Genomic DNA, 25821 nt, shown 5'->3' with positions numbered 1-25821 from the left:
AATCCATGCTAACTGAATTTTGGATGGAAGTCCATGGGCCAGACAGAATTCAGCCAGCGGAGTCCTGAAGACTCACATGTATCTCCTCAGATTGTTCAGTGCTTGTTCCATGCTCAGCTGAATCTTGTGTCAGGTTCATGATTCTGGAAGGAAGAACTGTGGACTTCACTTCCCCTCTCAGCCTCTGTGCCACTCAGTTCTCTACCTTGACCCTCCCACATGCATACAAATCTCCAGGGTTTTATATAGCACAGGCATGATTTAATCCCAGGCTGGATGGTATCTCTTGTGGAATTCACCTCCCTAGGAGACATGGTGTTCTTACTAAAATAAAGAAGACTGGTTCTCACTCATAGGTGGGTGTTAAACAATCAGAACACATGGACTCAGGGAGAGGAGCATCACACACTGGTGCCAGTTGAGGGGGATAGGGGAGAGACAGAGGGGAGTGGGGAGGGATAACATGAGGAGAAATGCCAGATATAGTATGCACCTGAAGTTAAATAAATAAATAAATAAATAAAAATAAAAATAATAAATAATAAAAAAAGAAGACTGAAAATCCTCCATCATAGTCATGTCCTCATAGACTCAATAAGGAGTCCTGGTCTTCAGTAAGCTAAGCATTATGATTGAAAAGGATACGATTTCCACTGTGCTCTCTAAAACACAAGAATTAACAAAAATAGAACAAAAGGCTTCAGGTATTTTACATATACTTTTCCAAAAATTTTTTAACTCACCAGAATAATGGGTAACATATATATATAAAACCCTTAAAAAGATGTATATTTATAAAATGAATGAAGTTTCAAATCAATATGAACATGACTAATGTAATAAAATGTAAGTTCTTGACTTAATGTGATTGAGTTGTTAGCTGTGCTTTATTTCTGCCAAACAGGAAACATTTTTACAAATGGCATTTATTTACTACTTATAACCAGGACAACTTTTCATTTTAGAAAATCAGGAGTCTATTCCATCACCGTTATACTTAAGAGTAAAATGTTTCAGGACATACATAATGGGCAACTGAGAAGAGAAATAAAATTATTCGTGGAGACCTCTGGCAGAAAAAATGGTTTCTATTAAAGTTTATCCAAATAGAAAAACTGTACATTTGTTTCTTTGTCACCAAAAGAAACTAACCAAGGTGGCATGATACTCCTAAACTTCAGAGAAGACCCCTGAAATCTGCACTTTGGGGTAAATAAAGTACAGGCCTTCCTAGGAATTACAAATGTAAGCATTTTTCAAATAAACGTCATCCCCTCAAGATAGGCAAATGGAGAGAGAGAGAGACAGTGGAGAGAGGAGAGGAAGGAGATCCTAGAGAGATGTGAGGTTGAGTGGGGTAGAAGGTGGCAAAGTGAGAATCTTCCAGTCATTTTGGAGATGTTTAATTCTTGCTTTTGCTATTACTTCCTCTTTTATTTTACTTACTTAAAAAGTTTTATTTGTCATTGTTTAGCACAAAATGTTCAGAATATTTGGCAGTGTTATATCTGCAGTCTCTGCTTTCTTCCTCTGACTGCATCTTGTTTTTCCCCTTTTGGTTAAATGAGACCAAAAGGTGGCTCTATTTTTGTAAATTCATAGTTTGATCACATGTTAGAACTGGAAGAATCTTTGGGAGCATCTAATCCTAGGCTAGCCATGCATTATAGACAAGGAAAAGTAAGACCCTGGATTCATGTTCTGGGCCCACATATTTTACTGCCAACCAGGAAGCTAAGTCAGACCTTCAGACTCTCCATTCATTTCCTGGTGTCACAAGGTGAACTCTGTGAATGTAAAGAAATCCTGGGAGACTAGGGAATCTTAGATGACAGTGTAGGAATAGCTGAGAAACCTCAGCCAGATATAGAGATAGAGCCAACAGATTTCTCAGTGGTATGGCCTTTCTTCTTAGTACCACTTCTTGTCCTGTGCCTACTTCTCTGTACTTCTTGCAATATCTTTAAGGAGAGTGTGTTGCATAGCTGAATCCAGGGCACCCTCAGCTTATGTGTTACATTTCCTTCCAGACGTGCTGAAACAGGACTTCAGGGCTTGGAAAACTAACAAGGAAGAGTTAGCTGATGACAGCAATGTTTAGCCTTGTGCCTGGTCTTAAAAGACATCTTACACCATTCCATTTTCCTGCCCACGACATGCTTTTGTTTGGGCATATGTCCCATTACCACTGTCAGTGAGGCCCTTCTCTGGTTTGTATCCCAATCACTGCCCTAGTTCCACCTCTGAACCAGACCTAGGGTCTAGTCTTCACACACATCCTGGCTTTGCCAAGTATTTGCAAAGTAATGACCTATGATGAGTGTTTATTTAATCAACACTGCTTAAAAAAAAAGAAAAAAAGGATTTAATTCTTTGTTACATTCCACCTCTTCTCTTTGCTAGTTTCATTCCTGTTGAAATTCAAATCAAACTATCATCTATCATCTCAAATAAGGAGGACAAAGAGCCAGCAAACTAAAAATTCATTCTATCATCACGGTCACAAACCTAAGAAGTCTCATGTCAGTGACCTTACACATGAATTTTTTAAAATCGGAAGTTTTGCTTATGTTTGCTAGAATAATTTCAAGCTTCAGAGAGAATGTTTATTTCAACTATCTGAGATTCAGAGGCTGCAGCCACATAAGGGTCTAGCTGGACCTTCCACAAGCTCCAGGGTGAATTGGATCAGAATAACCCAAGAACCTTTCACAGAGCTGCCACTCATCAGCCTAACCTGCTCATTTTTAGGGCTTTGGGTCTATTGAAAGTTTATTCAAAGACTATCCAAAGGAGCCTGGGAAGAAAATGTCTGTGGTTCAGCCCTGACCACAATGAAGGGATTTTTTAAAGGAATGAAACCAACTGAATGCAGCTGCCGGGGACTGCACAGTTTCTCACCTCTGTGGAGTGGCTGCCGGGCTTGCTCCTCTTCCATTGGAGACACCCAGGGGTGTTTGACAGCCTTTCTGCTGTTGCTTAGCAACCCCTGCAGCATTGATTATGCATGCTAAGAAATAGCAGCTATTGTCCTTTTTCCTTCTCTAGAAGGAGCTGACTCTGGTGTGAAATCTAAGGCTTTACTTTCAAATTGACAGATGTCAGATTCCTGTAAATTCTGATGTTGATGATTTAAGAGCTGATGATTTAAGGGATCCATAGGAAGCAGTTTAGGGTGGAAGTGATCCTAAGGCATGGCGTGACACTCCAGGGTGCACAGAGCTGAGCACGCCTCTTCCATCAGAGTACCTGCTTGTTTGGATCCAACCGGATTGCCCCTTTCTTGACATTTTTGGATGACCTTTTTTTTTTAGTGAAATTGATCTATCAACCATTTTTTGCCTTTGCACTGAATTATAATCAAAGAACCCACAGAGAAGATGAGAAGCAGAGAAACCAGTCTTTGTCAAACTGAGTTGTTTTACCTTTAAGTAAGTCAATTGCCAAGGAAACGCTTCATTGCAGTTTCCCTGCATTAACTGTGGATGCATTAGCTATTTTTGGCTCCATCCAACCTGTATTTCCAAAGCTACAGTTCCTATAACATTTCCTTGTGCTATGAATCCACACTGATTTTTGTCTTTTAAATATATCCACAAGTGTGTGTTGTGGGATTCATGGTCTCTCCTCCCCTCCCCACTAACTCAGGTGTATTTCTAGAAACATAAAATGCTGAATAGGAGAGAGACCTTAGAAATCATATATATAACCCAAGCCTCATGTTTTATGGATGAGAAAACTGAGACTCAAGGAAGTCGAGTGACTTCCCCAAGGTGTAAGTTAAAGTGAGTCAGAGGTGTTGCACAGGAACAAGACTTGGCAAAATAAAAAATGGTAAAATTTGACTTCAGCAAGCAATTTCATTGGAATCTGACTTAGGATTTTTGCTTTTCATGTTTCTGAATTCTTTCTTGTCTAGAGAGAAAACGGTGGTTTTCTCCACCGAGTTTTGGAAAAGTTTTCTGATAAACTCTCTAGCACATAATGAGGCAGGTCTCAAGAAGCATCCAACATGTTTCTTCCATTTCCATGTCAGGATGGCCCCTGCCCAGCCCCTTGTTCCAGGTAACTCCCATACACCCATCAGCTCTCAATTCAAGTTGTCACTTTTTGAGGAGGATGCCCCTAGCTTGCTTCTCCATCTACGTCATATCTCCACGATGCATGCTATTAAAACATCTGTACTTGTCCTTTATAGCATTTGTTAATATTTTAAAATTATATATGTATTTCTGGGCTTATTTAGTAATGGCATTGTCTCTCTATCTGACTGAGGTTTCTCAGCTATTCCCACACTGTCTCCTCTGATAGAGTGGCATATTCCCCAGCATGGCAACAGTGCCTTTTAGCATATTGCCTCCATATGTAGTAGTATGCAGTAAATGCTTGTTGAATGAATGAAGGGAGAATGGGTGGGTGGATGGAAGAACAAAAATATCATGAAAATAATAGTCTTTTGATAAATAAAGAGTTGGGCCAGATGCGGTGGCTCTCGCCTGTAATCCCAGAACTTTGGGAGGCCAAGGCAGATGGATTGCTTGAACTCAGAAGTTCAAGACCAGCCTCGGGAATATGATGAAACCCCATCTCTACAGAAAATACAAAAAATTAGCTGGGTGTGGTGGCACACACCTGTGATCCCAGCTACTTGGTAGGCTGAGGTGGGAGGATTGCTTGAGCCTGGGAGGCAGAGGTTGTAGTGAGCTGAGACTGTACCACTGCACTCCACCCTGGGTGACAGAATGAGACACCAACTCAAAAAATAAATAAATAAAAGAGTAGGCAGTTGGCATTTCTAGATAGGGAAATAATTTCATGATCTATTGATAGTAATAGACTTTTATAGCTGAAAGAAACAGTAAAGATGATATATATGGAATAATGTAATCTAACAAGAAATTATTTCAGAAATGATTGAATCACTATATAGATACATACAGCTAATATTGATGTTCTTTAGCTTAACTCCACCATTTTGCCATTGAAGGAACAGGAACCCAAAGAAGACAAATGACCCATCTAAGGTCACATAGTTTAAAAGAGATCATTTGATGTCAAACCTAAAACTTAAACACAGTCCAGTGCTCACTGGGCACCACGTTTTCATGTGCCCTGGTGAGCCAAATTGAGGAAATCCAACACAATGACACTTATCAAATAATATAAAGGAGTGTGTTAGTTATGTCATTTGTATGCAAGGATGTGAGACATGTTCTTTCCCAAGTAGAAATTTAATTCAAGGGAATAAGTGGAAATAAGATATACTGGATTCCCCAGGGAGTGTTTAGGCCTCAGGGGAATACAAGCAAAATATTATAATCAGCTTTTATAAAAACAACAATATAATGTTCATTAGAAACCCAACTCAAGCTGGCTTAAGCAGAAAAAGGAATTTATTGGCTCCTAAAAATCCATGCTACTAGAAAACCTACCTACAGATATCCTAGCTTCAGGCACCATTAGATCCACGAATGAACAATTTGCTTTCTCTTCTTTGCCATCCCTTGGCTCTGCTTCCTTCTGTATTGGCTTAATTCTCAGGCAGCTTCTTTCCACATTGTGTCAAAGACTTGGCAGTGATGACTCAGGGGTTAGATCCTGCCATCCCTGCAACTCAAAAGAAAGAGAGCCCTTCCTTCCAAACAGCTATGTAAAAATCCAAGGGATCGCTTCTATTGCTTGTCTTGGGCTGTGTCACCAGACCCTCTGGACAGAGGAATGGAACATTCTGATTATCCAGGCCTGGGTTACATACCTACCCTTGGAGATAAAAGTTGGAGTCTGCTCTATCCAACCCAAATGGACTGAATGTGGGGAAGTATTGGTAATATTCCTGGAGGAATATTAGAGATGCTATAGTCAAAAAAAGGAAGAAAGAAATCTGACAGAAGAAAATGAAAGATGACCAACTCAAATGGGAATTGTGGGAGAGCTCAGCCTCCCTGTGACTGGAAGAGCTGGAATCTGAAAGCTCACTCAGGATCTGAGGCAGCCCTGGTGACTGTCTCTTCTTTATCTTCTCGACAGGAGACATCAGGGAATCTCCTTGGGGCTCCCTTGCTAATCTAGTGCAGCTGTCTCTTGCCTCTGCTGCTCCCTAATATTTGCCTGCTGTTTTCATACCAGCCACTGCCCACACTGCCTCTGTGACTCACTTGCTGATTCCCCAAGAAGGAAAATACTATGGTCCAGTTCTTTCAATTAGTCATCTGCAATGCTGCTTATTCTTTATGCCAGGACACCTACCTTCCATCCATTCATCTGAGGTGGCCACGTGGTACAGAAGAGGCCACCTTGGGGAATAGAAGCAATCAGAGCCATTGGTCTCAGAATCTGTGCAAGAGCAGTGTAAGGGCTCACAAGAAAATCACATTCTCTCCAATTCTAGAACAGTTAAAAAAAAATAGATGAGAAAAAGCATCAAGAGTTAATTGACTCATGTGCTCTACCCAGGCAAGTGCCCCACTCAGGCAAAGTTATTTCTAATACAGATGCCTCTTTTCATTCTTTCTTTTTATTTTTTATGATAGTCATCATATCACTTTTCACGTCTTCATTAATTGTGAAATCCCTCTCCCACTCCTCTTTTTCCTGTCCCTCCTGCCCATGTTTGCACTTACATTGGCATGTGAAATCCTTGTTCCCACAAAATGGAAATTGATGATGAAAAGATAAGTTATTTAAGAAGACATTTGTTAGTGTTACTCTAAAAACATAGTTTGTGTCAACAGGACATAGTGTTGCAGGAAGCACTGACAATTTAACACTTATAAGGATCTAGGAACTGACACTATAAAATTTTAATAATGTCTGTGATCATTTTTATTGTTCAGATGTTGCTTAATGGATTAGATTTCTACTGTTCTTTGGGTGCATGCCTTTTTTTTTCTGATGCATGCACCCAAGTATGTGTGTGTGTGTGTGTGTGTCCATGCACGCATACAAGAGTGCACTTTAAGATAGAGAGTTAGGCATATAAATTAAATAGGCCCCAATTATTAAGTTCCTATATCAATATCCCTTTCCTAATAACTTCAGCTTTAAATCTTGGGTCAGGGATCTGTTTTTATCTTGTTAATCACTTTGGTGACCCACATTTCTGGCTTATCTTCAATTTATCCACATATTTTCAGAAAAGCTAAAACATAACAGTGCATTTCACTCTCATGAGGACTCATCTGGCATCAAACATAGCTGGAGGATTTGTTTCACACCTTTGTATCTCTGGAACGTATGCATTGAAATAGTTGTGCTGCTTTTTAATTTACTTTAACATGGTGGACAAACTTGCAATCAAACCATGGTCTACCGTGATCTACTGGCTCCTTTATATCGACATTTTATTGGAAAATTTTATGCTGGTGTATTTAAAGCCTGTAAATATATTGCAGTTATCCACATTGGAGGTCAACTTCTTATTGACTCTTTTGATTCAATATTTCTCTAATTAACAGTTGTTATGAATTAGTTTCCTATCCAAAGACATAACATTTCTAATATACAACTTGATGTAGTATGCAAGCATAAACTATCAATTTTATCCACCATATTATTGCAAACAATTTAAAGTATGTGAATCAGAACTTAACCTCCTGTTTCCCTTTGGATAGTTGCCTTGTTAGATCTGAGCTGGAAGAGCCAGTATGGCTGAGAAAATAAAGATAGCAGTGAATACCCTGGCTATAAATCTTGTATCTGAGGTTGTCACTTGGTCCATAATTAAAGTCCTGTCAAAGGAGTTACATACAACTAACTGAGTTGTTATACACAGAGTATTGTTTTCTAGCACATAGCCAGCACTATCTGAGTTTTTGTGATTATTCTCTTCATGCAATCATTTAATTAGTTTTTATATTTGTAGGGACTAGAGAACGTTTGCACTCTCTCTAGTTTCTAAGATTTTATTTTTACCAAGTTCTTTCTATCCATGAATTCATTAAAATACACTCCTCCAAAGCTCAATTTTGTAAGAATTTGATAGACACTTCCTCTACCTATTTTTAGAAAAGACCCTATCGTTAGAAGTTCATGCAGCATGCAGCATTGTGATCAAGGCTTGCTCTAAATGCATGGTTAATCATTGCCTGTAACAAACTTACCAGTGTGTCTGCCTTAATTCTATCTCAATTTTGTAGTTTAGAAATGTTTTCCAACATTCCAAAGAAGGAGTTTGGCTCACTAATGGCATATGGAGGTGGCTTTTATAGAACAGTGAAGTCCAATAGAAGAATAATGTGAGCCACAATTGCAAGTCACATTCGTAATTTTGAACTTCCTAGTACGCATATTTAAAAAGTAAAAAGAAACATATGAAACTTATTTTATCAGTATAGTTTATTTAACTCAACATATCCATATTATCATTTCAATGTATTATTAATATAAAATATTGAGATAGTTTGCATTATTTATACCAAGGTCCCAAAATCTGTTATGTATTTTTTACCTAAAATATATCTCAATTTATGTATTATTAATATAAAACATTGAGAAGTTTGCATTATTTATACCAAGGTCCCAAAATCTGTTATGTATTTTTTACCTAAAATATATCTCAATTTAGATTTGCCAAATTTCAAATCATCACTAGCCACCTGTGACTCTTGGCTACTATCTTGGACAGCACACATCCAGAAGCCATCAGGAGACTAAAGATTCTCCATTTGCAATAGATCTTGCCACAGTGATCCTGACCAAAAGGAACTCAGACAGATTAACCAAACGTTCTCATGCATCTTAGTTGACAGGTTTGGGAGTTTTTTTTAAATTTCCCTCTGTGTTTTAAACACTATGGTGGGAACTGGGCATAATGAGGTCTTACCATAAAAATTTATTCTATATTTTGTCTTTTACTTTAACAAAGACACTGTTTCTGTGATCTCTAAAATATATGAGAAGAAGAATATAAGATCAGTATTTTTACAAAGGACACAACCTCTGTTTTACTCTGTCTCTCCTAAACCACCTGTACTTTAAAACACATGATCATTTGTCATGTCGTACAATATTCTATCACACCAATGATGTCAAATAAGAGCTCCTGTCTGTCTTACTAGCTTCCCATTAATGTTCATATTTTTCTGAAGCATTTCATATGGATTTTGATTTTCTTTTGTTTTTGCTCTTCAATTTCACCTTCACTAGTTTCTCAGGTCTGTGTTGAAATTTATTTCATGCTACTGCATTATTCCAACTCTGAATCAGTATGTACTCCAGACAGTATCTCACTATAGCTTTGGAGGAACCCTCTCCCTTAAGAGTATCTTCAGAAAAGATGGCAGCTTGGGGGTGTCAGGAAATTTACCGGGAGTAAGAAGAAATGAAACTACAAAGCAGACAGTAAGAGTAAGAAAATAGCAATGCTCAGTGATCGGGCAAATATGCTTGTCAAAATGAACCTGAAGAAGAGGGACTGTCAGTGAGGGAAGCTGCCACCCCACATTCATGGCCTCAGTGCATTGCCAAGGGACTCAGGGACCCAGCCAAGCCTTGCATAATTGAGTAAAATGACAATCAGCCATGGTACTAAAACAGAGATGATTTTTATAAATAGGGTCGATAGCAGGATTTTCCAGCTTCTGATTGCTATCTGGCTATGGTTCCACCCTTAGAAAAATTCTGCCCTTGAGTGCCAAATTCAGAAAGATGATTTTGCCCAAGTTGTTACCGCCATATTTTCTGAATCTCTTAAAATAGAATTGAATCATAATTTAGAAAAAAGACCCAACATGCAAAAATGGATGGGCATGTTGGATGAGGCCAGGTTTGTGAGATGCATTTGCCCCATGAATAGTGGAATCTCTTCTCTCAATTTCAAAAATGTTTCTGAAGCAGTTTTTGACATTGAGAATGGGCTCCTTTCCATATTTTGCTTTGGGGACATGGAAATGTTAGCTGCTTCTTAACTCTTTCAGGTTGGTGTTTCAAAAAAGAAAATCCTGTTTCTCTCTCTCTCTCTCTCTCTCATACACACACACACACACACACACACACACACACACACACACACAATCTAGCATTCTTGAATCAATACTACATAGCCAAAACTTGAGCAGAAAGATCACACACAGAATTTGTTTGTGCCTTGTGATAATGACCTTCAAGGGTCAGCACCTTTTCCAACTCACTGAAAAAGATAGGAATGGGCCTTAGAAATAAGCTATCATCTCAGTGACTCAGAGCATCCTCTATAGAGACTGGATGTCTGAGAAAGTGTTGCAGGCCAAGGGCTGGATCTCTGTGTAGAGTTTGATACTTTTCAGGAGGTTGGACGGCTCTCTGGAAAAAAGTAGCTACAGCAGCACTGCTGCTCTCATGTGTTGGGTGGCACTGAGCCTTACTCATGCATATTTTAACCTTCTTGGATTTTTATGTGAGCAAAGTGAACGCAGGACTGGTTGTGGTTTCAGATTCAAATCATCAAATGTCCCTCTCTACCCAGGAAAACATCCCAACTTACACTACGTTGCATTATTCTCCTCGTGCCCCTGTGGAGTAGATGATGATATTGTTATCCTCACTCTCAAAGAAGAAAACCAGAGTCAGAGAGGTCGAAGGCAGAGGCAGAATTTGAACCTGTCTCTTTTGATGCTAAGCTAGAACTCCTTCCGTTTGAGCACCACTATTGTGAAGATTTGTCCTTTGACTGGAAGGGGAACACAAGTTTAGGGCCAACTCTCCAGGAGAGAGTGCATTTGGGCAGCTCCCCTCATCCTTTCACCTGCTTTCTTTTCCCGGTTCTTCTTTCATTTCCACTTCTCACTTGGGCCCATGTTCAACTTTTCCAGATGATCATTCACTTCTCATTCTTCCTCACATTCTTTTATCTCTACTTTGCACAAACTTTGTGTGTCAGGCATTCTTTTAGTTGCCTGATACTGGATTAGACAGCAAGTGCTAAAAGGGTGAACAAGACACACTTCCACTGTCACAGGTAGGGATGGAGACAAACATGTACACAAAACCATTATGCAAGTGTAAGTGTGAGTAATGCACTGGTATGTGTGTTTTGCTCCATGAGCCCTGGAGAAGGACCCAGCAAATACAGGCTTTTATCTTTTCCATCTCCTCCAAGTTCATCTCCACACCTCATCTGCTATTTTTCTACTGTGAAGTTCTGTAAGATAAGCGCATCCCTCCTCCCTGTGCAAGAGGGATGCAAAGGGGTTGCATTTGGATCTAACTAAACACTAAACTAATTTAATCTGGGTGGCACAGGGGCCATGGCAGGCCCAGTTTCTGTAGCTTCAAGGGAGCAGAGACCTAGACTCCAGGTTCCCGGCCACTGTCCATTTTGTTATTTAATGAAGGAATGTGTGGTTTCCATGGCAACAGCCCCATCGAAGTTTTATGGCTCCTGAGGACTTGCTGACCCAAATTCACTCACTTTTCCAAATAGAGCTGGTGGTGCTTATAAAGACACTTCTCAGAAAACCACAGAGTAAAGTGAAAATAGTATTGATCCCGGGAGCGTGCCCTAATAAATGCCTCACCTGCTAATCTCCATCTCAGATCTGCTCCCCGGGAACTCCACCTGTGGCACACTCAAGGTCTCCAGGTGGCGCAGGTCAGGAGTGTCCCCACAGGGAGAGCAGCACTGAGGCCGGGATCTAGAAAATGACCACCAGGGACCCGGCCATGCTCTGGACACTGGATATCGTCTTTTAGTTTTGCAGTTAGTACATATCTGACGGATGACAGTGCTTTCAGTCCATTCCAATACTAAATTTAAGTGAACACAGATGTTTCCATTTGCCATCTAACCTTAATGACTAACTGTAGTCTCCCTGGAAATGCGATTCACTACTCACATGCCACTTCTACCAGAAGAAGTATGCCTCTTCCTCAATTAGAAGCAACCACTCCCTCTCTGACCTCTCTTGCTGTCTGTGTTTAGTTCTCGTGCTCTTCATCATTCATTACACAAATAGATGTTGAATGCTCGCCCTGTGCTCTGCCCAAGGCTGGAAATGCAGAAATGCGTAGTTCCTGGGCCAAGGAGCTCACAGCCTGTACCAGAGATAAGCAAGTAAACACACAGTTGGAATGTACTATGGTCTGTGATGTGATAGAGGTTAAGTATGAAGTGCGCAAGGCAGGGTCATCCACTCTGGCCTGCAGGGCAGAGGGGATGTGACAGCAGTGAGATGTGGTCAGAAAACACTTTCCAGAGAGGTGGCAGCTGAACTGAGTCTTGGAGGACTGCTAGATATTAGCCAGGTATGTTGGTTTTCTATGGCTGCTGTAACAGATTGCTGCAAACTCAGCAGCTTAAACAACACAAATGATTTATCTCAGTTCTGGTAGTCAGACACCTGAAATCAGTTTTGCTAAGCTAAAGACCAGATGTTAGCAGGGCTGGCTCCTTCTGGGGGTTCTAGGCTAGCATGTTTCCTTGCCATTTCCAGCTCCTAGAGGCCACTCACATTTCTTGGCTCATGGCCCCTTTCTTCATCTCAAAGCCAGTAATGTGACATCTTCTCTCTGATCTCTGCCTCTGCCCTTACGGCTCTCTCTTTGCTCTTTTTTTTTTTTTTGAGACAGAGTCTCATTCTGTCACCCAGGCTGGAGTGTAATGGCATGATCTTGGCTCACTGCAACCTCCACTTCCTGGGTTCAAACGAGTCTTCTACCTCAGCCTCCTGAGTAGCTAGGATTATGGGTGCCCACCAACACACCTGGCTAATTTTTTTATTTGTAGTAGAGACGGGGTTTCACTATGTTGGCCAGGCTGGTCTCGAACTCCTGACCTGAGGTGATCCACCCACCTCGGCCTCCCAAAGTGCTGATACTAAAGGCATAAGCCACCGCGCCCAGCCTCTCTTTGCTCTCATAAGGACCCTCGTAATGACATTGGGCCCTTCTGGATAATCCAGGATAATCTCTCCACCTAGAGATCCTTAACTTAGTTCCATCTGCAAAGCTGCTTTTGCCACATAAGGCAACATATTCATAGGTTCCCAGGATTAGGAAGTGAACAGCCTTGGCAAAGGCGAGGAGTTCAACCTCCCATGCCAGTGACCACACCCAAGACAGCATTCCAGGCTGAGGAATGCACATGTGCAAAGGGAGGGAGGCACGGCCTGTTGTCATCAGGGCAGCTGCAGATAGTTCGTAAAGTGGACTTGGGTTTTGAGAGGAGTGTCAAGGGCTTGAGCTGGAAGGAGATGCAGGTGATTCATTCAGGCAGTGGGTTTTGGGCTTGAATTGCAGTTATTTATATACATGTCATATCTCCCTATTTGCCTCTAAGTGCCTGAGGCCAGGATCTGGGTTACTGCCTTCTTGATGCCATCACAGCTCTGGCTCAGTGTTGGGCACATGCCAAGAGCCTAGCACATCATATGCATCACTAAATGCCAGCTTTGTCCCGTTATGACACCCGCAGTGGCAGAGTGATCTGAGCAGAGAACCAAAGGCACCAAAACCCGGTTGGCATGCTCCTGGGCATCTTTGCCTTGGCAGCGTGAACACTCTTCTTGCAGTTTGCTGGGCAGGGATGTTTTGTGAGCCAGCAGTGTTTGTGGGCACAGGCTGGAGAAGGATCTTTGCAGTGCTACATAAAGACAGGCAAAGTGATCATTGCTGAAGCTGGAGATGGGTCCACAAAGGTTCACTGTACACTTCTTTCTACTGAATCATAATATAAAGTTTTTAAAGCTCATCTGAGCAGAGGTGAGCTGCACATAGCATCACAGAAAGCACAACAGGCACCAACAAGGGAGAGAAGCCCATGGAAATTATTGGGTGCAGGCCAGGGTTAGAAAGGATATGGACCCTAAAAAGACCTCCTATCTGTAACCTAATGAGAGAACCTCTGTGAAAGTGCATCGTAAGCTGGAAAGCTTTGCACGCACATAGGAGTTATTCCTTAGTTATTAGCACAAACATTATTTCCTTGGGAACCAGTCTGTTTTCTAATCTTTTGCCTAACAAATGAGACAGATCTCCTTCCTATTGCAGCATCAGAGGGCCCACTGAAGTAATCCCTCTCTTTTGATGCCCATCCCCAGACCCTGAAGGATGCCAGTGACAATGCACGCAAGGATTTCCACCGCGAGGCTGAGCTGCTGACCAACCTCCAGCACGAGCACATTGTCAAGTTCTATGGTGTCTGCGTGGAGGGCGACCCCCTCATTATGGTCTTCGAGTACATGAAGCACGGGGACCTCAACAAATTCCTCAGGTACAGTGAGGCGGGGAGGTGGGCTCCAGGAGGGAGCAGGATTTCAGGATTCAGGAGTAGGGCAGGCTCCTGGGAGGGAACAAGGAAGCCCTGGGCCTTTCTCCAAGAGTCTTATTTAATAATGACACCAATTTGTGCCAGAGATAAGAGGAGAGAAAAAAAAAGAAGGTGATAGTCTTGCCCTTTTTCCTTAATCAACGAATTCTACGTAATGTGATGGAAACGATCCAATTCAATTCAGGCTGCCTTCACTGAACATTTGCTACATTAAGTAGTATGTGACATGGGCATTTGTGGTGGGCCTTAGATGATCTGTAGAAGTTTGACATGTAGTGTTATTAAAGGCAAAGGAAAGAGGAAGAGCTAAGGTACCCAGGTGTCACAATGAAAAGTGCAGTCCAGTGAGAGTGAAGTTTTCAGGTTCCCAGACTCTGGAATGAACAGTGAGGAAGGGAAGCAGAAGAACAGCTGGAGAAGTCAAGGCTGGAAGGGTGGAGTAGATGCTTGGAGTTTATTCTAAGGACAAAAAGAATAACCAGGAGGTCAGTAGTTCAGAGGCTCTACAGTGAAAGATCAAAATCCAAAGAAGACAAGCTTCAGAAGGAAAGAGGTTAAAACATTGATTGAAGACTCCAGATAATGGTGTCTTCCAGATGATGGTGAGACCCTGAGGTCCTGAAAAGATGGACACCTTCAACTGAGAAGTTTCGTGGGAAGCAGGGTCTTCAGAAAAAGGCGAGGCAAGAAAGAGAAAATGTTGACTATGAAGGGAGTCACTGGGCTATTGATTAGGGTTAGTGTCATTTGAATTTCTAGCATTGGCCTGATTGGGTATTTATTTATTTATTTATTTGAGATGGAGCCTCAGTCGGCCACCCAGGCTGGAGGGCAGTTGTGTGATCTCGGCTCACTGCAACCTCTGCCTCTCAGGTTCAAGCAATTCTCCTACCTCAGCCTCCCAAGTAGCTGGAATGACAGGCACCTGCCACCATGCCTGGTAATTTCTGTATTTTTGTAAAGACAGGGTTTTGCCTTGTTGGCCAGGCTGGTCTCGAACTCCTGACTTCCAGTGATCTGCCCACCTTGGCCTCCCACAGTGCTGGGATTACAGGTGTGAGCCACTGTGCCTGGCCCTGATTGGGTTTTAGTTTAGCTGAGGCTTCTCAAGAACTCCCCTCCCTCAGGTGGTAGCTACAGGGAACTGGGAGGAACCACCAGATACAGCAGGTGAGAAATGGCTAAAAGTGACTGCAATCCGGGAAGAAAGGTCAAGCTGCTTTGAAATAGTGACGCTAACTCACACAGTACAAGGGGTGACTTTTGAGGAGACCGTGAGCATGATGATGCCAGTGGGGATTTTGGCCTCCAGACACAGCTGAAGTTGAGTCTCAGTCCAGGTATTATTGGCTGAGTGACCCCAGGCAAGTCTCTTAGCTGTTCTGATGAGAATCTTGAGCCTGCAGGGTAGGCATGAGGACTGAACTAGAATAAGTATAGAAAGCTCTTGGCGTAGGAGCGAACAGGGAGTGTTGAATAAGCAGACGCTTGAATTCTGCCAGGAATGATGTCAACTGGTAAACCAGCTGCCTTGGTAAGAGAAATCGCAAGGAGAGCTGAGTTTGAAAAGACACAGGAAGTTGGTGATCACCCTGGTAGGGCCCATAGTGAGTGTTCTTCTCCTGCATCTACCAAGGGAGAGAAGAAATGTGCTGAGCCAGATACTCCTTGGGGAAGAAAGGCAAGTGATGCTTTGGCTTCTATGGAAGTGGCACATACATTATCGTGAACCTAAAGAGTAAGAGGGCCGGGTAGTGAGGGCAGGAGATTCGGGTTCTCCTTCCTATTCTGCATCAGCTTCTGGTGTCCCTTAAATGAGCCTCCAGCCCAGTTCGCTCAGTCACCTTTGTTCTCAGGTAGGCCTGCCTTGAATCCTCTAAGTTTTATCTGGGTCTAATATGTTATTTTTTTTAAATTTAGCTAGTCCTCATTCTGGAAAGATTAGCAAATGTGCTGCTTATGATATCTTGGTAGCTAGTAATAGTTAGGAAAGGTGTTAAAGGCTGTTCACCTGCCCTTGCTGAGCGCAGTTTCCTTACCTGTCAAAGAGGTAGCATTTAACCCACCTCAAGGTCTCGTGTGTGCATTGCTGGACGGAGAGGTAATCCAGAAATGTTGTTCCCACAGTCTTTCGCAATGCTTCATCTCTGCCACAATTTCCTCTTCATTTTGGTTGAGAGATCTGCACTCCTGGGGAGGTGGCACCTTTTTTCTGATGGCAACACCTAGGACCTTCTGTCTGCCTCCATTTCCGTGGGCGCTGCAGAGGGCGTTGCACAGAAATCAGCCCTAGTAAGCTTCGTGTATCCCCTGGAAGATTCAGACGCTGTGCAGTTTAAGTAATCAGTCAATCACTGCAAGAACATACTGCTGTTTTTAGAAATGGCATCATGTGGTTGGTGCCGTCTGGATCATTTTTACCCTCTTTAGCCTCGTAGATCCACGTGCAATGTAGTTCTTCTTTGCTGGGCTGGATCCCTGTTCTCTGCTTTTCCTATGATTGTGTGGGTGAGGGACTGCCAGGCAGGACTGGGAATATACAGCCAATTTGCAGTATTCCGAGACAATTCTAATGCATTGTACTACATCAGCAAAATTTTTCTTGTAAGTGATAGGACAGGGGATGACTTTGAACATTGTCTTGTCAGCTCTGACATGAAAGGGAGAAAAATGCTGAATGTGCTTGAGGTCTGGCTGCTCCTAGGAGAAATATTTTCCCATTGTTCCCGTGCCCCAGTCTACTTCCCTAATTCAAGATGGTGCTTGCCAAACACTGTAGCATAATAAATCCAAATGTGCTCACCTGGAAGCAATTAAGTGCTTCTGTGAGCTCAGAGTGTGTCTGTACATTCATGAGAGTGTGTGTGTGTGTACATGTGTGTGTGTGCGTGTGTTGCAATTTGATTCTTTCACTTTCCACTCGATCTACCTCTCCTTCTCCCTAGCTCTCCTTCCTGCCTTGTGGAAGGAACAGGCACCTGGCTCTCCCTTGGCACCTTGCACAGGGCATAGAGCAATTGGAAACCTACGCTGCTTGGTTTCAGAACCTACTAAATTCTGGGAACAAGAGATTTCCCAGGCCAAGAGTCTAGTTCTCAGGTGCACAGACATGCTGCAAATATAGCCTGTCCTCTTTTGGCAAGGGAACTGGGCACTTAGCTGCCATGAAAAGTCCCTAGCTGTCATCAGCTCTGCCCCACAAAAACAGATGTCTTCTTTTGTCTTCCTACCCTCTTTATTCATCCAAAAGCCATATATCAAGCACCAGTATGGCCAGGCGCTATTCTAGTTAGGGTGGAAAATGAGGAATAAAACACACGTCTCAGCTTGCAAGAGTTTCATGATTTTTCCTCTTAGAACCTGTCCAGAGTTCACTTAAGATAGATAATTATTTTTCAAACAATAACAGCTAACATTTATTGAACTTTCTAAGCATTTAAAAATGTTTTAAGGTATAAACCATCCTTGCCATCATTCATACGTTCAGTTGAGGAAACTGAATCACACAAGTAGCAGGTGACAGAGCTGAGACTCAAACCTGCAGCCTCTGGCTGCAAAAGTCATGGTCTTAACCACTCTGCCATCCTCTCTGCTGAGGTGCTTGTTAAAAAGACCAGGAGGACAGTGGTATGCTGTGGAATCCCAGAGCCAGAACAGTTGGTGCAGTGCCAGCTGTAACCGGACCAGACAGCTAAGTCAGGCCCATGAACCTGTTACTTGCTTCCCAAGGCAGGGAGCTGATGATGCTTTTTTACCACTTAAAGAATGTCCTCCTGGAAGAGATGAAATGTATTTTTATTACTAAGACTTCATGAGAACCTGGGAAGTGAAAGCTGAGGATTGCAGCGGTAACTGTATTTAAGCTCCTCCTAAGGACTTGTGTATCAGACCCACCTACCCACTTTTTACGGAAGTATGTTCTGCTCAGAGAAAGCAGCCAGAGGCTTATTTTATTTAAAGAGGCTTGTTCAAAAAGTCAAACAGCAAATACCCAGAAATAAGCAGGGGAAATGACTGTTAAAAAAACGCAGGAGTCTTCCCCAACCCACACATACTAATATCAAGTGCATCAGGCATTTGAGGGCCCATGTCTGCAGAGGGTGGGGTTAGAGAACAGAATTTTGTATAGTGATGGCCTTTTTCACTGACATTTAACTTTTCTCCTACCCTGGAGTCTTTGTCTGTGAGAGAGATTTAAAGTAGATCAGTTTTCTGGAGCTAATATGAGTCTGTGGCCACTCAACAAATTATTTTATTCTTTAAATGAAATCTATGACGGTTAAATTCTGACTGAGTCTCTGGGTCTTTCTTTCAAGTTGTCCTTTAGTTTATGTGCACCCAGCCCCTTCTCCTGGTACTGAGGTCACAGCAGAGTTAAGGAAGATAAGTGAAAACATTGGCAATTTCCCCTGACCCTCAGTGCTGGAAAGGGTTAGGCTTGATTCATTCACTTTAGTGAGGTGGAAAGGGCCACCCTCTGTTATCCCGAAGAACCCTGTTACAGACCGCTTACAAACAGTAATGCACAGAGGGTAACTTGTGTTTTCACATCCCCTCTCTGTTTCCTTTTTTGAAAGAGAACCTTTCTCCCTGGTTTTCCTATGAAAGGCTGGGAAGCACTATGCAAGCACAGTGTCAATCTTCACATCCCTGCCCTTAGCAAGGTGCAGTTAGTATCTCCAGCTTACAGAGTGAGGAAATGGGCCCAGAGAGTTTATGTAACTCATCCAAGATCACATAGCTAGTGTGTTGGGACAGAATCCAAATTCATTTCACATATCCCAGAGCTTTGGCCACTGTACCACTTCTACCTTGATTGCTGCTTTTGAGCTGAAAAAGCCCTGAAGCATTTTCCCAGTATTGTTCCTCAATGCGACAAGAGGCAGCTGGGGGTTGTGGTTTGAGCAGAGGTGAAATATGTTAGGATTGGCCTGTAGAAAGAGAGAAAACTCCTCCCTGGGGAATGTCTCCAGGTACCTAGAGACAGGAGGAACCTAAGAGATCACCCAGTATAATATCCCTCTGTGTTTTTGACGAATGATAAATTGCAGATGAGAGAAATTATAGGGCTTCCCTGGATAGTGGATTGGACACTGGTGGTTCTGGGAGACCCCCCAAATCCTTGTCTAGTGCTCGTTCCCTGAGAGTACAGGAATGAAAGATCTGGAGACAGAATGCTTTCCGAAATCAAAGCGAAGGAGAGTCACTGTAGGCTGGAGCCAGGATGAAGTGGGGATATGCCTGTGGCTTAAATAGTTGGGGGAAGAAGGGTGGAGAGGCAGGGCGAACCCTGACTGACGTGTGTTCTCAGACAATTCGGGCTTTCTCAGTTTCGAATACTCACACGGCTCTGGAATCCTGCAGGTGAGGTCACCCACTTTAACACTTATGCAAGATCCTTTATATTTATTCCAAGTGTTTCAAAATGTCTTGACGGAGATCTTTCCTTTCCGAGAGAGAAGCTCTTTGGCCACGCCAGGGCAGAGCCCGGCAGCAAACCACGCCTTTATTCCTTGCGCTGCAGCGCCCCCTCAGGCCACTAGGGGCAGTGACGTCCATCTTGGCTCACAGCGCAGGATGTCACAGCAGGGCCTCCCGCGCTGAGGGCGGCATCCGTCCTAAGACGCGGACCCTCCCACCCCTACAGCACATGCCAGTGTTAGGATGCCATAAGTCATCACATAGCTGGGGAGAGGCCAGGAGTGTAAGACAGAAGAAAAATAAGATTAAAAAAATCATAATCCCCCTCCCCATAATGTAAAGAATACAATTTTCCCTAGCAAAAGAATAAATATGCTGTGGTTCAAAAGAGTTCTCCTATGTGTTGGCCAGAACCCGTGTTGCACGGAGGCTGGAGGAGGGGTGGACAGAAGGAAATGGTGTTTTGTATTGGGAATGAGCATCCAGGTTGAAAATGCCCTGGGACTCTGTTGAACTGGGCTTGAGAGAGCCAGGGGCAGCCTGAAAACCACGCTGGGCCGCAGATCAGGCGGACTGGGGAAGGCTGCAGGCTGCCCAGCTCTGGTGCTGGTGGGGACACTCTAGAGGGATCAGCTTGGGTGGGGGATGCGTGGCATAGCCTGGCTAGGTGGGGAGGGGTGGGGACCCACTGGGCTGCCCCGTCCCTCCCTCTAGGACAGTCCTTCTCTCCCCCAATGTTTTGTTTTGGGTTTTGTCTTTCTTCACCTACCTGCTGTTTCTCAGGGTCAGGGGGCCCTGGCCAGTGCCTGAACCCAGCACATTTCTAGAGCCTCTGAAATGTCAACCTGTCTATGCACTGGAGGGAAGGGGGGACATTCAGGCCCACAGGGCCCTGGGAATTCCAGACGCTTTTGGGAAACGAAGCAGCCCGGATCCTCTCAGGACTTCAGAAGTAAAACCGTATGAAGCACCTTTGTCTCCTCTTCATGCTAAGTCAGGCAGCATCTTTTAGCACCAGCAGCTGACGGGGTGGGGGTGAGGAGCTTAGTGGGAGGGATGGGGAGGGGCAGGGGCAAAGGGCCCCTGGAGTGAAAATGCTGAGGCCCCCAGCTTCACCCTCCATGTCCTCCTGCAGGGCACACGGCCCTGATGCAGTGCTGATGGCTGAGGGCAACCCGCCCACGGAGCTGACGCAGTCGCAGATGCTGCACATAGCCCAGCAGATCGCCGCGGGCATGGTCTACCTGGCATCCCAGCACTTCGTGCACCGCGACCTGGCCACCAGGAACTGCCTGGTCGGGGAGAACTTGCTGGTGAAAATCGGGGACTTCGGGATGTCCCGGGACGTGTACAGCACTGACTACTACAGGGTGAGTAGCTGTGCAGATGAGAGACCCCAGGGACCTCTTTCCCTGCGGGACCCCTGCTGTATTTGTTTACTGAGGCTGTCATAACAAAATATCATGATTGGGTGGCTTAAACAACAGATCTGTGCTTCTCACAGCTCTGGAGGCTCGAGGTCCAAGTTCAAGGTGTGAGTGGGACTGGTTCCCCCTGAGACCTCACTCTTGGCTTGCAGGTGGCTGCCTTCTCACTGGGTCCTCACACGGGATGGTTTTTACTATGTGTGTGAACTCCCAATCCTTCCCTTTACGCCTAAATTTCCTCTTCTTTTAAGGACACCTGTCAGATTGGATTGCACCCCATCCTAATGGTCTCATTTTAACTTAATCACCTATTTAAAGTCTCATCTCAAAATACAGTCACATTCTGAGGTGCTGGAGGTGAGGTTGTCAACATATATATTTTTTGGGAACACAGATCAGCCCATAGCACCCACCCTGCTCCTGGCACTCCAGCATGGTGGGTGAGATCTCCAAGAGTGAAGTCCTCAGTGTGAGAATCCTTCCAGAGAAACTTGAGGGCCTGGGGGAATTCCTGTTGAGGCTGAAGGATGTTGAGGTTTGGCTTTGATTCTGTGAAATTATACCTGGAGCCTTTGATAGAGATTTGAACTAACGTAAACTTGTTGACATAAAGAATGGTACACTGGACTTTGGAAGTTCCCTCCAAGCACCATCTTGGTTGAAAGTGGTTTAGCTTGGTGAGATGGAAGAAGTTCTGTCCTGCCTGTTCCTAGACACTTTCACACAGCTTGTCTGGTGTTTCCACGGCTGAAATCACTGAGAGGCAATGTTAATAGACAGTGATTCAGATCCACTGATGACCTGGAACTGGGCCCCTGGATATGTTAACTTTGTTAACTGAGATTTTGGAACTCGGACATGAGAGAAAAGGGAACTTCTGGAAACCTTGAAGTTGTGATGTTTAGAGTGAAGATTCGGGGTGGTGTTCTACCACTTCAATTTGATTTTCTACCGACTCTCAATTTGATGTTCTTACGCGTTACGCTTGTTTTTCAAGGAGAGAGGAAGGGAAGAGGAAGGAAGGGAATAAACGTGCTGGTGTGTGCAGCTTAAGAGCATGAAGCACAGGACTGGCCACCTTTCATAAGAGGACTAGTGGGACTGGTGAAGATGACGGCTTTGCTCTTCTCATGTTTATTTATTTTCAAGGAGGCACCTTCTCAGTTTATTTCCTATTCCCCTTCCTGTAGCTTTGTTCACCTCTGTGGCCTCTACATTTTAGTGGAGTGAACTTGTTACAATTAGTGTAAGAAAATGAATCTATTGTCATGCTCCATTATTCGTTTGAGTGTTTTGTGGTGGTTTTGTTTTTTTTTTTCTTGGTCACCTTGGTAAGCATTGTTTACATTTTGTATGGCAGATAGGAATAGAGATCACATGGAAAAGGATTCTCTTGGGTGTATTTGCTGGGGATGGGCACACACTCTTAACTTCAAGTGTTCAAAATGTAACTTAAGAGCAATGACTGGTTTGTTCCAGATATCTAAAACATGGGGGAGGTTTTACCCACTAAAGATGCGTCTCCTCTACTAGTTCTACTCCTTGATGAAAGTTCTCCCTTCCTTGATGGGGCGGGGTGTCTCCCTGACTCAGGAGGCAGAGAGACCCATGGATGATTGTCTCAGGAAAAGCTTTACTGATCTTGATGAGCACCCAAGGGAGGAACATGTGGCCCTGGAAAAGGCTTTCTCTCTGCAGTGTTAGTAAAGGGTTCAATGTGCCTGGCACAAAAAGTGAGTGCTCGATACGTTTTTCCACCTAATTATTACCCAAATCAATAGACGTACACTTCATCCCCAAAGCTAGGACTTAACTGGATAGAACCTCACATCTTCCTCTCTAGAAATCTCCAAAACTAATTTAGAGAAAAATACCTAAAATCTCAACAACAAAAAGATAAATCACTCAATTAAAAAGTAGGTGAAGGATTTGAATAGATATTTCTTCAAAGACAACATCCGCGTGGTCAATAAGCACATGAAAATATGCATAACCTCATTAGTCTTTAGGGAAATGTGAAGAAAACTTACAATGAGATACCATTTCACATGCCCTGGGATGACTACAATAGCAAGTGTTACCCAGGTTGTAGAGAAATGGAAACTCTCATACTTTCCTGGTGGGAATGTGAAATGGTGCAGCTGCTTTAGAAAACCGTTTGGTAGCTCCTCAAAATGTTCAGCATAGAGTTACCATGTAACTCAGTAATTCTACTGCTGGGCATATACTCAAGAGAATTGAAATAATATGTTCACACAAAAACTTGAACACAAATGTGCACGGTAGTATTACTATAGCTAAAAAGTCGAAACAAGTTCACTGTCCATCAACTGATGAATGGATAAACAAAATGTGGTAATCCATACAATGGAATATTATTCAGCCATACAAAAGAATGGAGTACTGATTTATACTGCAACACAGATTAAGCTTTAAAAACAGTGAGCTAAGTGAAAGAAGTCAGACACAAAAGGTCACATACTGTATGATTCCATTTATATAATTTGCCCAGAATAGGCAAATCCATAGAGACAGAAAGTAGATTAGTAGTTACTAGGAGATGGGGGAAGGAAGAATGGGAATTGACTGCTAATGAGTACAGGGATTCTTTCGGGGGTGATGAAAATATGCTAGAAGTATATAGCGGTGGCAATTGTACAACATTAATCACATACTAAAAAAACACTGAATCATTCACTTTAAAGGCTAAATATTATGGTACCTGAATTATATCTCAAAAAAGTGTGAAAAGGAAAATAATAGCAAAATAGTGACCATCATTATGAACATAAGAAATGAATCTTGGTCATTTACTTACACATTGTAAAAACACTGGTCTTTGCTTTCTACCATATTTTATTACTTGTTAAAATGAAAATCCTGGCTGGGTGCAGTGGTTCACTCCTGTAATGCCAGCACTTTGGGAGATCAAGGTGGGCAGATGACGAGGTCAAGAGATGGAGACCATCCTGGCCAACAAGATGAAACCCCGTCTCTACTAAAAATACAAAATTAGCTAGGCATGGTGGCACATGCCTGTAGCCCTAGCTACTTGGGAGGCTGAGGCAGGAGACTCGCTTAAACTGGGGAGGCAGAGGTTGCAGTGAGCCGAGATCATGACACTGTATTCCAGCCTGGAGACAGAGGGAGACTCTATATCAAAAAAAGAAAATCCTTTAATGAGGTGACAATATTATGAAGTACTTTCTTCTGAAATGATCAGAAGAATAATGATTCCCAGTTCCTTTATCTGTTACGTGGTCTTGGAACTGGCTGAGTCACTAAGAAATGTGTTCCAGATGTCATGTTAATTTCACCCCTACCCCACCCCCATGGTCACTACTCAGTGGCAGTTGCAGGGTTAGTTTTTAACTGGTTTTCCTATTCAGGATGAAGAAGAAGACCCAGCCTTGCAAAACCTGATAATTTGCTAGTAGCCTAGGGAAACAAGGAAATGACCCTTTCTTTTGCCTTCTCTAAAATTTCAGAATGATGGTTCACCTTTTCTTTTGATGAAAGTGAATATTTGCCATCATAGAATTGGTTTTTGGAAGATGTTTGCTTATTGACGTATCAGTGGGGCCCATTCTGCTGAGTCTGTCAAATGTACAAGCAGAAGTTGTCGCTCTGTTTTGCAGGAAGACCTCCAGTGTCTCCTGCGGTGGTTAAGTCCCAGAGCACTCTTGCTTTTACATCAGTCACCCACCTACTGGGTCATTTAGAAGCTTAAGCTTGAACCCATTCCCTTCATGGTATCTCTTCAACTTCTCTGTCACCATAGCTGGGGTAATGTGTTCTCCTTACAGTTCAGGTTTGTCATTTCCCAGCACCTTTAGTATATTTTTAAAATATTTTTTCATTATTTTCTTCCTATCTTCTTCAACACTCTGCATTGAACTCCAAGGTGAGAAGCTGCTTTAGCTGATGGGGGCTGTCATTACCAATGTTAAACATTATTTCCGTCACAGTAATGTGAGAGAGGTTTGGTTTTGTTTTGGTTTGGTTTGGTTTTTGTTTGTATTTTTCTTTTGTTTTTCTGACCAGGGCTATCTTATGTGGAAGAATGAAGATTGGGCATAAAGTCAACTGAATTGAGGAGTAAAATGTTCCTTATCTTTAAGCAAGAACCAGTCCCCTAGAAGTCCAAGCCGTCTGCTCATGGTGGCTTACAAGAAGGCTTCAGGGATAGCCATGGCTCTATGCAATTCATGGCAAGAGGGGCGGGTGGCAGCTGTTCCTTCGTCACAGGGGACCTGGCAGCACCAGAAAACGACTGCCTCAAGGCACCCACCCTGTTGCAGCTGAGCTAATTATACCTTCCCAATGAAGAGAGAAATCGGAACACTACATTTGCATTGAAAACAGCCCGACATGGCGGGTCCAAAATTACTCTAGCACTTATGTTCTCTGAATTGTTTTAATTAGCAGCTCTGCAGTACCAGTTTTTTATTTTGTTTTTTACTTCTTTCCTCCACTGGCAAACATTTAGGAAACATCTGAACCAGATTTTGTTCACATTCTGCCTGTTGGAGACCTAGGGTCTCACTCTACTTGGTCACGACTGTGCTGCACTGAGCCCATTGAAATTTTTGTAATGAGCCCTTTGGTGGTTTTCACTGTTTGGTTCTAACATGTGTTTAAAATGTATGTGATCTGTTGATGAGTGGAGCGTCCCAAACATCTGAAATCCTAGCTGTTAAGTCTTGTTCTCCCTTGGGCTTCAGCTTTATG

The 25821-nt window shown here is 43.1% G+C and overlaps 1 protein-coding gene across 2 annotated transcripts in view; it reads left to right on the top strand.

The window, feature by feature from the left end:
• NTRK2 (neurotrophic receptor tyrosine kinase 2) overlaps positions 1-25821 on the top strand; it is a 347366-nt gene that overhangs the window by 255516 nt on the left and 66029 nt on the right. For both annotated transcript variants that reach the window (XM_021676039.2, XM_021676037.2), the window contains 2 exons: positions 14013-14185; positions 20799-21033. In XM_021676039.2, the coding sequence (XP_021531714.2) occupies positions 14013-14185; positions 20799-21033 (408 nt within the window). The remainder of the gene's footprint in view (positions 1-14012; positions 14186-20798; positions 21034-25821) is intronic.

The sequence above is a fragment of the Aotus nancymaae genome, unplaced genomic scaffold, assembly GCF_030222135.1.
Source record: "Aotus nancymaae isolate 86718 unplaced genomic scaffold, 86718_ANA_hifiasm-v0.15.2.pri h1tg000041l, whole genome shotgun sequence".
NCBI classification, from domain to species: domain Eukaryota; kingdom Metazoa; phylum Chordata; class Mammalia; order Primates; family Aotidae; genus Aotus; species Aotus nancymaae.
Note: the sequence above shows the minus strand (reverse complement) of the source record. Positions and strands in the feature narration are given on the sequence as shown.